The sequence below is a fragment of the Mercenaria mercenaria genome, chromosome 5, assembly GCF_021730395.1.
Source record: "Mercenaria mercenaria strain notata chromosome 5, MADL_Memer_1, whole genome shotgun sequence".
Classification (NCBI taxonomy): domain Eukaryota; kingdom Metazoa; phylum Mollusca; class Bivalvia; order Venerida; family Veneridae; genus Mercenaria; species Mercenaria mercenaria.
The window spans coordinates 64,277,995-64,290,789 of NC_069365.1; the positions used below are offsets into that span (position 1 = coordinate 64,277,995).

Genomic DNA, 12,795 nt, shown 5'->3' on the forward strand with positions numbered 1-12,795 from the left:
GGAGGATAGTACTAGGACTGGTCAGCCCTGTGTCAGTATTATGTGACTGGGTGGGGTATCTTGTCATGTGTCTACGGCGTGATATTCCAGTGAGGCAGCACTATAAAGTTGGGCATTGTGCTCACTGCTACAAGTAGACACCGTCGTTCATATGACTGAAAAATTGTTGAGAAAGACGTTAAACCCGAACACACACACACTAAATTTGAAATAAGAGTAAAACAAAATGTCACAGTAATGTGGAAACTAACAATTTGGACACTGAAATGAGCTTAAAGTAGTTTCTGTTTGGGGTTCCATCTATACAGAGACAATCTGGGTTGATCAGGCAGTAAGGATCTTGTTACACATTTGCTGTACCCTTTAATCTTGTCGCATCAAAAGCGTTATGAGAAATTTAAGCATTGGGAGTTTTCAAGGTCAGACCTGGAAATTTGCTTTGAGAAGCATAGAGAAATAAAATAGAATTAATTAAATACTATTTCAACTTCAGTTTCCCTGTTGAGAGCCTCATGATTTTAATAATGTCAAGTGCTGTAACAAAGAGCTTTTACGAATAACCTCTTAACCAATCAGAAATGTTTACAATACAATTGTAAAACTTGTCATAGTGCACTGCGAGATTGTTAAAATATTTGAAAAAACATCATTTTTAATTTTCTTTATAAATGTCTACCTGTAAATGTGGATTTAAAAACGGTGTTCTCGTTTTTTATAACTTAAACGGACAACAATGGTGAATATTATCAATTGTAATGTATGTAAGTAAATTTCATTCTTTTGTTTATACTATTTCAACATGACTTTTAGAAAAGCTTTCGGTTCCTTATAATCACTTTAAAAAAGGGGAAAAGCAGAGTCGTGATCCAGTGGGACGGCTGGGGGTGGGGCGGAGGGTTCAAATCTGCGATCTTCATGTTGAAGCGTTTGAAATACTGCGGATTGTGGTCAGACACACCACTTACGTCAATATCATTTTGTGATGAAAGGTCATTTTATTTCGTACAAATGCCTGATTAAAACTTTGGACAGAAACTGGACGGTACATCAGGAATAACGCATTTTTCACAATCATAATGGTGGTGTTCCTTATATTTTAAAGTACACCTCAGTTTCCTTAGTCTATTGCAGTAGACAAACAATTTATTCCAAATGGACGTTAAACTAAGTCTCATTTGTTTAGGCTATTGTGAAATGCGCATACAAAGAAAGCAATTTTCCTGATAATGTAAGGTTCCTGCAAACTGAAGTGTTTGCACAATAAAGTTCACGTTTGATATGATACAAAATATGTACAAAACAATGTACACTGTTGAAGCTCAAAACATACGCTTGGGGAAATTAAATATGGTTTAGCTGAATACATGTAAACTTTAACTATAAGGAGTTTAGTACGGAGGCACACCAAATTAATATAAGAGGAAAGTAAATGCATTTTTCAGTAAATTTTCACATGCAATGTAGCTTATCTATTTCCAATAATTATATGCTTCACAAAAATACTTCGAAATAGTGTTTGATACACCTTTTCCGTAACAAGGATTTCGTTCGTTTCTCTTTATTATGATTAATTATGTTACCTTCGATGTTATACATGGTTCATTATATCGGGATGCCGCAAGATAAAGACAAACTTGGCGACAAGCGATGTTGTGGATTTGGTGCATCAAACAGTTGTTGATCTAGTGAATATTTTATAGCATCAAATAAAAGGCAAAGGCAGTACTCCACTTAAACCAATTAACAAATTAAAATCGGAATACTTTACACTATATTTCGAGGAGCCTGTAGATTGTTTTATAAACGAAGAGACAGTCAATTGCAACAGTATCCGGTATTAATGATCTTAATTAAATGTTAGGGCCTCCGTAGTCGAATGATTAAGGTCGTTGACTTTAAATTACTTGCCGCTCATCGATATGGGGTTGAATGCTTCATGTGAGGAAGCCATCCGGTTGGCACACGGAAGGTCGGTGGGTGTACCAAGATGCCCGAACTTGATGAAATACTGCATGGAAGGGCAACTGGGGTCTTCATGCACTATTAAAGCTGGAAAGTTGCCATATGACCTGTAATTGTGTCGGTGCGACACTAAACCCAACAAAAGCTTTATTTTTGTACTAGAAACCGGAAAAAGTTGTTCACCAGCCATAGGTAAACAAACCCAAATAACATGTCATCTTCTAATGTGCATATGTTGTTAATTGTGTAAATATCCGGCTTGCTCGGAACGTGATAACGTGATCATTTATATTTTGACAATAGTGTTAGGATAGACCACGAAGTGGTTCGCCTAAGCTAAACAGACATCAAGAGAAACGGGATGACTACTTCCATAGTTTATCTGTCTGACTGTAGTATATGCCGATGTCTGCAGCAGAAATATTCAAAAGATGTCCCTTAACTATTCAGTGTGTTGTGAGAAGACAGTTTAATGTAATGAATATTCCTATTATTTCCACGAGAACATCTGGATTATTTAGAATAACTATGGTGTTCTGTTAGGCCTATAACTACGTTGATATATTTGGAACACCGTTGTTTCCCCAGTATGTTGAGTAGTAAGAAGAAGATTACGATGGATTATGGCGAGAACACCATGTAATGGCACGAGATCACGACCCGAAGGCACAGTAATGCTATGCGAGGACGTTATATATACCTTGTGTTATAGAAGCACCGTATAGTCCAAATACACGTACTCGTTATCACATTGGATAATTTATCGCTTCCGCGTGAAACAGTCTTAGTTTAATACATGTATGAATGTTAGAACCTTATAGGCAATACATTATTGTTTGATCACCGGCACATGCATACATTCAATGCTAAAGATAACATAATTAACTAGTTACAGAGTGAAGACAGCTTCACATATTTATTGTCGTATATTTCAGATTTCGTAACCATGATAGCAGTTACATATTCATTTACCCTGAAAGATTTTGACCTTCCTGGGATATTTTCAACAAAAATCTGCTCTAACGATGTCCTTAGACAAAAGTTAGATCCTCTTTGCCAGTGTAAGGACCAAACGGAGATAAAGGACATACATTCTTTGTGCAGGTATGTTGTTTTTAATACATATTGCATACTTTCAACGACATTACTCACCTTGATGGGACGATGTGTGTTGCGCCTTTATCGTTATTCTTATTTTATGTTGTTTTTGTTGTTTTTTAACGTCGCACAGATACAAGTATAGGTCATATGGCGACTCACCAGCTTTGATAATGGAGGAAGACCCCAGGTGCCCCTCCGTGAACTATTTCATCACGGGCCGGCACATGGATAGAACAACCGACCTGGATTACTCTTGTCCCTCTACTGTTTTATTCAAAGGTATGCGTAATCATTTGTAATTTAAAAGTTCTGGATTTTTACTCTTATTACTTAGCATTGCTGATAAAATTACATAACACTCCGATGTACGGAGATGTAATTAGCCACCCTCAAAACTCGGGTTCGTTTCATTTCTACAAATATTTAAGTAGAATGACAAAAAAGAACAGGAGTTCAGATGATATCCGTCCACATCATATAGTGAGAAAGAATTTCATGTAATTTGAATATTGTACAAATTCACATTCATCCGAGATTGAGGTTCGATGAAAAGCGTTCTATTTCTTGTTTAATGAATATTAAAACAAGCTTCCCTAATAAAACGGTTTTTGACCCCCGCCTTTTTCGAAGAAAAATAGGGGGACATAGAAATAGGCTGCTTCCTTCCGCCCTTCCGTCCGTCAGTCACACTTCTTGTCCGGTCCATAACTCTACCATCCAAGAAGGAATTTTAAAATAACTTGGCATAAATGTTCACCATAATGAGGCAACGTGTCATGCGCAAGACCCACATTCCTAGCGCCAAGATCCAACCCACACTTAGAGGTCAAAGGTTAACAGGGTCTGTTTCGTGTCCGGTCCATAACTTTGTCATCCATGAAGGGATTTTGAAATAGTTTACCATGATGAGACCATGTGTCTTGCGCAGAACCCAGACACCTAGCTCCAAGATCTAGCCCACACTTAGAGGTCAAAAGTTAAAGCCCCAACTTTTACTACACTAGCAGTAAGTTTTGTAGGAGGAGCCTATCTAATAACAAGGCTACTCTAAGCTGTCTGTCAGCTAAATATAGCTCACATATAAACTTACATGTTTTGATGATTACAAAGTAATATTATACATATTTTATGCATCCATATCAGCATCAATGTTATGAAAAATTGAGTTGAGACTAGCATTCCTGATTTTAAACTTCTTATTAACATGAATAGTACGATGGCGAAAACGCGATGGTGCGATGGCATGATAATGAAACGATGGTACGATGGTGAAAACACGTTGGCACGATGGTGAAATCGCGATGATCGATGGTACGATGATGAAATGCAAATCGAGGGTTCAACGCAATAAGGGCGTATCTACATATAATTATTTTATGTAGATACGCCCTTATTGCGTTGAACCCTCGAAATGTAATATCACGTGGAATGCAAAACTATACCTGACGTCATGTTTTAATAACAAGAAATTTTAAACTTTTTGAATACATGCTTTTGTTAATGTTGTTGATTTATGAGCCCCGGTTGTGGATATTTAAAACATGTTGACCGTTTCAAAGAACAACAGAATGGTAAACAAAAATTGTTCCGGAATTGTAAGGTCATTGCCTGTGAAAACAATACATTTACTTTTCGCGATGTTTTTATTCAGTAAAATCTGCAAAAAGATCCTTTGGAAGCAAAAAATGCAACCAAGAAGAAATATAGCAGACTCGGTTTGATTGAGTCTGTTCATGAGGGTTAATAAAATGTGCGACACCTCTCACGCCTCCTAGCTTCTGCAGACCTTTAAATACACAAAAACGTATTAAGGCTTAATTTAATAGCACAACAGAACGTCATCATTCTTTGTATATAATATCACAGTGGCGATATTCTATCAAAAAATCACACAAGAAGAACCAAATTTCATCCGAGCCAAAATCTTGGATCTATCCCTGCCATAGTTGTTTACAGGACCGGGCTGCATTTCAATAACAGTAGGATACAAACTTTTTTAATATGGACGGTTTCGTAAAGAGCCGGACCTGTAACATTAAATACTGACCCCGTTAAAAATAGACCCCATGGATCCTTTTTCAACGTTGAGAATTGACACCGTCAATATTTCAACATTGAATTTTGATCAAAAGGTCCTTTTTCAACGTTGAGAATTGACCCCCGCCAACATTTCAACATTGTATTTTGATCAAAAGGTCCTTTTTCAACGTTGAGAATTGACCCCGCCAACATTTCAACATTGTATTTTGATCAAAAGGTCCTTTTTCAACGTTGAGAATTGACCCCCGCCAATATTTCAACATTGTATTTTGATCAAAAGGTCCTTTTTCAACGTTGAGAATTGACCCCGCCAACATCTCAACATTAAATTTTGATCAATGGGGTCAATTTTCAACGGGGTCAATATTTACACCAGAAGTCGTTTCATCGTTAACCCATAGCTTTGCCGAAATAAAACTTTATGACTATGTGCAGCATCTATAATATGGCAGTTTTCCCCCAAACACTCAAACACTCATAGCCCAACCTTACTAATATTGCACATCAGGGTCGTAATATCTTCGGGTATAAGTATTTGTCCGTAACAAGTAAATCATTTTTATTCTTGATAGTTTAATTTTCATAAGCACAATGGTAAATATTTATACTCCGTTGGTCAAAAATGAAAAAAAGAAAACCGCATTTTCAGGTATTTTATAGAACACGCATATGATTATCAGCGTGTTCCAAGATAATTGACCGCTAATTAAACAGTCGCGCGAGAGCCAACTTAACGTTCAAAACAAAACTGCTAACAAATACCCCCCCCCCCCCCCCCCCACCTTTCTCTCTCTCTCTCTCTCTCTCTCTAAAATAATAGAATCAAATCTCAGGGAAAAAAGCAATGAACGGATAGTGATGCATTGATTCAACTGACTATTGGAGCGGAACCTGATAAATGTAATAAATGGCTGATTGGCCACTATAGCCTGGAGTAATTACAATCAAAAGTCACACGTGCTTGAAAAACAGAAACATTCAGTTCTTTGACTTTTTTTAAATTTTGTTATAACTATAACTACATTGTCTTTCGTTTCAGTAGCAACGTTTACAAATATTTGAATTAATACAAGATAAGCCTGTATGATGCTGTATTGAAATTTTACTGTTTGGTAAATTTTGGAATTGTTTCATGTATGTAGGTTACATATGAAGCTCGGACTTTGTATAGAATCTAAACTACAGGACGGTCAGTATGATGGACAATATATGAAGCATGTGTTTAGCAACAAAATTTTCAAACAAAGTATGAGTCATCTGTGTCGTAAACAGCCAGGTAAGGTAAACACAGAATTACTTAAAACAAAAAGAATAAACACTAGTATAGACTTTTGATATGTCACATATTTATGCAAGCTGAACTCCTGTCACATAAACGATCTAAAGTATTTGAGCCCAAAGACCAAAATGAAAACTGTAAGTTGTTGAGTACAATACTTCATATTTTAATGACTTGCGATGTGTTTGTTTGAGGTATACAGTGAGACAGTCACTATTGACGAGAGTTTGCTTGGACTATCAGACCAGCACAGCAGACAATTTTGTTACATTTTGTATGAAAAGTTATATGACACTACAAGAAATGCAAAGTTCTCCATTTGGATGATAGGTGATCTTTTTGGAAAATTTAACTAAAAACATCATGCTTCTAAAAATAAGGTATTCGGTTATTCTTTCAGATGCATCTGGAATTGTTCAATGTACAAAACCAGACATCCCAAGGCATTGTAACACGAACTTTGAAAACCATCTACTCAACAACAACACTTTAAACGAATCAACGACCTGCAGGTAAAAAAAGAAATATATATGTACATGTAATTTGTCAAATAGTCTATTTAACGCATTTGAAGCGAATATTCTATGATAAGAATCATATCGCAATGTAATTAAGACATCTAGTATTTTCTTGCAGTCTAACATGTAGAGTTTGTGTCCACGATTTAGGATTGTTTACATTAGAAGAATCACGTGCTGATTTTATTCATAGGGTAATAGGGTTACTGTAGCTATTTTCGCTCTAATCATTAATTGACCCAACAATAAAAACTGTCCTAACTTTTATTTCCAAGCGCAGTTTTGTTTGTTGTCCGCAAAGTGTACCATCTTGTGTTCTATAGAATGGACGTGTTCTTACGATTGTATGAATCGCACATTCAATTTGGCATTCTCTTGTGATTCGTCAGTGTCAGTTGTTCGTATATAGGATGTCATCTATAAAATCGCTATGATGCACAATGTTCAACTCGCATCAGTTCTTACTTGTGACAAGATTTGAAACACTTATTTTATGCATGACTTGTATTGTCCATCAGATGCAAAATTCTTCCGAATTTTTTGTTAACGATATTCCGTTTACGTTACGGCGTGCATGCACTATGAGCGTAAAGTTAGATATGGAAAAGTAACAGAAGTATCGTTACTGTTGAAAATATTACTGGCAGTTATAGCAGTAACAGTTACTGTTGGAAACACTAACAATTAAGTGTAATAACAGTGATCTAGCTCCGCCTCTTGCATATCGTAGTGTATGTAATTATGTATGTATGTATGTATGTTACTACTACTAATCACACGTATTGCTCGTGACAGCCATCATCGGAAATTAACAAATATTACTGCAGGCATTTCTTTAGTATTATGCTGAGGATGACGTGTTTGATATATACGTGACGGTACCAATGCGGGATTGGCAACCTGTTTCAAAACCAAGGAAATATATTCAGTTTGCTATATTTGAATATTTGGAATATCAAACAAGAGCAAGGAGAACTAGCGACCACTTTGCGATAAGATTAAAACAGAAAACCACCAATTATGAACAGCATAATTCTGTATGGGAAGTAACAAAGAATTAATGTTATTGCCAAAAAAATAGATGGATTCTTTGTACTTGCAAAGTGCATATATTACTTCATATATAAAATTTGGCGGCCACTTTAGTTTTGGTGGTCATAAGGATAACACAGTAACTTACAATATATGTCAGTGAAATAAACAAAGCAACCCGTATAACATTATTCTATGTAAATTTACTGCATTTGTGTGTGTGTTGTTTTTTTTTTTTTTTTTTTTTTTTTTTTTTTTTTTTTGATATTCGGCGTGACTACAAGCCAGACATAACCTTGTTCCGTGGATGACATTTGGATACAGTCTAACCTGTACTAACGGTCACCTCCGCTTAGCGGTCACCTCCGTTCAGCGGTCATTTTATGACACCCGGCGAATTTTCTTCTATTTCATCACTTTTTTCAGCGGCCACCTCCCATCCGCGGTCAGCGGCCACCGAAATTGCCAATTACGATCAAATGGCCAGTAATTCTCGGCAATTGGCTAGCGTGTCACCTCGTGTCAATTTTGTTGTTCACAGTTTGACCTCGGTTAAATATCATAATATTTGTGATTTTTTTTTTATATTTCCCTCATCAAAATACTATAAAATTTATACGAAATTTATTGTGTTTGAAAGAAATATAAACCACTCGATTTTTTACGGAACGTAACGGCAATCTTAGATTTTAGTGTAGACAGTCAACGCGGAGAGTAGCTTCCCTAACCAAAATGGTAAAAATCGTAAATAAACTTTTTTTGAAGTTCGAAAATTGTCTGTAACAATTTTTGTTGTAAAAAAAGATTGCTAAGAAGACCATTCGTATTGTGAAGGCGAATGTACGTCAATGTATCTTGGTAAAATAATAATAGAAAAACGAAAAAGAAATGGGCCTTAAGTCTAAAGTCATGATTGAACACTGATCAGAAGTCTGAAAAATACATATACTGGCTGCACCTCCGATCAGCGGTCACCTGGCTTAAGCGGCCAAATTGTCTACTTCCCCTGGCTGGCTGCTTAAGACAGGTTAGACTGCGTATTACATTATTCTATGTAAATTTACTGCATTTGTGTGTTTGTGTGTTCTGTTTTTTAGATATTCGGCTTGACTACAAGTCAGACATAACCTACATTTGGATATTACAGCCACTTCGTTTCATTTTCAGATAAAACCCTTTAACATTTAAATCAAGTTTGATGCTTTATGCCGCTTTTCCAACATGATTTTATGAAAGTGAGTCACCATACGGCTGCAATGTATAAACTGAAATGTTTCCAACCATGGGCAATAACTTTAAGGCTTGAGGTTCCTGTCGGGAAAATGAGTATTACCCTATATCAATACTCCATTTTGTTACGTTGATTACTGGACATACAGTCATATTCGGATGTTTCGTATTATGATTCGGTAGTCATATGGAAACTTCCTAATCGAATACATACGCGCCCTCTGGCGTAATAGTATGGCAACATACCACTGTGACATGTTGTAATGTTGCACACTGCTGAGACATAATCCGTATTTGCATAAAAATTAAAGGCCGATGCGCCTTTCTTATTGCAGAATGCTGAAGGCCAAATATTTAATGCTAAATGCAAATTACTTAATGCTAAATGCCACATACATAATGCTAAATGCTAACTGACAAAATGATAAATGCTAATCGTCAGATTATTTTACTTTATGAGCTGCTGATCTGTATCTCTTTTGAATGTAACTTTTAATCATTTGAAAAATCATATTCATCTTTTTATTTGTATAAACACTAGCAACTACTTAGCACTTTTTCTGCATTTCACAATAAGCAATTAGCAAATAGCTTTTGGCTTTAACTGTTCGAAAGTCAATATTTGATATCAAGCCACTTTACTTTTTGATTATGATAGTCTCGTATAATTTTTATTTGGCAATTTACATTAAATTTTGTTAAAGTATCCATCCACTTCATAGTGAAATCATCCAGTCAACAGATAATGACATATTGAAGAAATTCAATCGAAGATATAATAACGGGCAACATGTTCTTTATTTCATACAAAATCCACTTACTTTATAACGGTTTTTAGACATTTTCTATAATATTAGATTTTCCCATAAAGAACTATATCGCTACTATAGAAAAAGAAAAAAGGGGTGTTAAATTTAATATAAGAAAACTACTGTTCGTTAAATACAACCCGCGGAATTTACTCTTTTTCGCTTCTTTAAATGTCTCTTTTCGAGACATAAAATTCTTACACCAGTATTTTTTAGCAAAATGCCGGTTTCGAGAGAATGCTACACATACATACTGAAACTCGATAGAGTAAATAAAAACACGATGCTATTGAGAAAGGGCACGCAGAGAGGAAGAAAAAATAGCACTATTTATATTTAGACTGCTTGTGATTTAGTAGTAATCAGCCATTAGTTTGGACAAATATCAGCTCCAAACTTCAACACACAAATTCACGGCTCGGGCTCGCTCAAAAACTCTTACATTGCCAGAATTATTTTGCTTCTAATATTTAAAACAAGCATTGCGATTGTTGAAGTGCCAATGAATCAATTTGTCTGTCTAAAAGTGGTAAAAGATTGTACCAGTCAATCACCATAAACTAGAGATAGAACCTAACATTTTCATTGATAGAAATACATTAAATAAAGTCTAGAAATTGATTTCCAAGTCCTTGAAATTAACAAAAATGATTTCACAAATGTGCAGTGTATGATAGTTTTGCTAATATCAATAACAGAAATTTTAATATTTAATTCAAAGTTGTGATACGCAAAGAATGTCAACTCTTGCCTTGGGCTAGTACTTTAAAGCAGAGATATTTATTAGTTTACTTCCCTTGCAATTACACAATAGAGTAGAAAACGAAAACGGTTTAAAACACAATATCATACATTTTTGCACAACAAAATTGTTTAGGATTTATTAATATGTGTTTGATTTACCCCTGAAACACTGGGTCCTATGATTTTGTCAACTTACTTATGGTAAAAATTAACTTTTAACAAGCCGATAAAAAAATGAAATACCAGTAAGTATTTTATAGTGCAGATAATACAGTTTTGCTTGTATCAAAATGTCACAATAGAAGCTTTTTTGTTATACAGAACACCTGGTAGGATTAGTAAAGGTGCAATTATATTGATCTCTTTTTCCTATGCCTACATAAACTAGTTTAGCAACCTTCGAATTCGCCATTTATTGATACACTTATTCCAGTCAATTATTACAAGAGATCTCAAAAGCACACTAGAAAACCCACTGGAGATATCCTAACAGAACTTAAGCTCTGTCGTTGGTTGCAAGAAGCTCGATCTTGTGGTCGTCGGTTTTTTGTATATATTTATGTAGTGTTTTCCTGCTTGTTTAAATTCTGCCTCATATTTTTCAGAATAACGGAAAACACTCTAAGCGTATGCTATTGGAGGATTTATGAGAACACGTGTTCGCCGACAGTTCGATATTTCTGGTCAAAACTTTCGGTGGCTTTTATGGCAACGAGGTGCTCAAAATAGTAAGTGTAAATGGTTTGAAATTTTATAGATCTATTATTACATCATATATTAAGCAGGAAGTTGCAATTAGTTTTGTATAACATCACTTGATGTTTAGCTTTCTGCGCAACAGTACGATTTTTGTAAATAAAGTCTAAAGTTTCTGTTGACTGTAATGATGATTATATATAAACATCGTTAATATGTAGTTTCACTTCAAAGAATACTGTATGTCACCATCATAAGTATGTTTATTGTCAAAGACGAATACTTATGTAAGTGAACTGATTTAGCCATGGGCTCCAACAGTCCGAATGAGTACATAATGTGGACGCTCAAAATCAGAATGAGTATGTATATGACAATTACAGCCATGAGCACTGTCAGTCAGTATAAGTAAGACAAGAGAAGGATGAAAATTTTCACACTCAACATTATGTATGTATGCGGACCAGAACCGTGGAATGTCATGAAGTCAGTATGATTATGTATCTTACAACCGTGAACACTGTCACAGTCAGAACTAGTATGTAGGTTACAACTTAAGCTGTAAAAAGTGTCACTATCGGTTTGAATAATTATGTGGCAACTATTAGCCGTGAACCCTCTCTAAGTCAGTATATGTGGGACAAGAAGAGCAGATTTCACACTTGAAATCAGCAAGAATCGTGAACACTCAGTATAAGTTTTTTCAAACTTCTAGAGCTGTGAATACTCACCTTGAGTATGTATGTGATTTCTAGAGGCACAAATATTCACAGTTAGTATGAGTGTGTGTATGAAGAGAAGAGTCGTAATACTGTCACAGTCAGTATCAGTATGTATTAGACGACCAAAGCCTTGAAAACTGTCACATCTGTATGAGCACAGCCGTGAACACTTTGTATTAGTATGTTTACAATATGAGTGCTGTTAACAGTTTTACTGTCAGTATAGTATGAATAGGCGACAAGAGCCGCAAACAGTCTCATAGTCAGTATAAGTACGTACGTGATATCTAAAGCAATGAAAACTCTCACAATCAGCATAGATATGTGTAGAAAGCAGAGCCATGAACACTCCGTCAATCAGTAAGAGTATGCGTGTGACGACTAGAGCCGTGTAGACTACAGACATGAAACTCTCACTAGTCAGTTTAAGTATGTACGTGACAGTTAGTGCTATGAACACTTACAGTCAGTAGGTAACGATTAGAGCCGTGAAACTCTCAGAACACTCTTATAGTCAGTATGGGTATGTGAGTGACGACTAGAGTTATGTAGACTAGAGTTATGAAAACTCTCACATTTCAGTATGAGTATGAATGTGACGACTAGAGCCACTCCTTTTCATTTATGGGTATGTTCAAACGACCAGAGACTTAAACACTCTG

The 12,795-nt window shown here is 35.6% G+C and overlaps 1 protein-coding gene across 1 annotated transcript in view; it reads left to right on the forward strand.

Moving 5' to 3' along the window:
• The first annotated feature begins 589 nt into the window (after window positions 1–589).
• The window catches only part of LOC123557424 (uncharacterized), a 32,034-nt gene continuing 19,828 nt past the window's right edge, over window positions 590–12,795 (forward strand). The window contains exons 1-5 of the mRNA XM_045348868.2: window positions 590–761; window positions 2,898–3,066; window positions 6,246–6,379; window positions 6,783–6,894; window positions 11,321–11,443. Coding sequence (XP_045204803.2) covers window positions 734–761; window positions 2,898–3,066; window positions 6,246–6,379; window positions 6,783–6,894; window positions 11,321–11,443 — 566 coding nt within the window. The 5' untranslated portion in view covers window positions 590–733. The remainder of the gene's footprint in view (window positions 762–2,897; window positions 3,067–6,245; window positions 6,380–6,782; window positions 6,895–11,320; window positions 11,444–12,795) is intronic.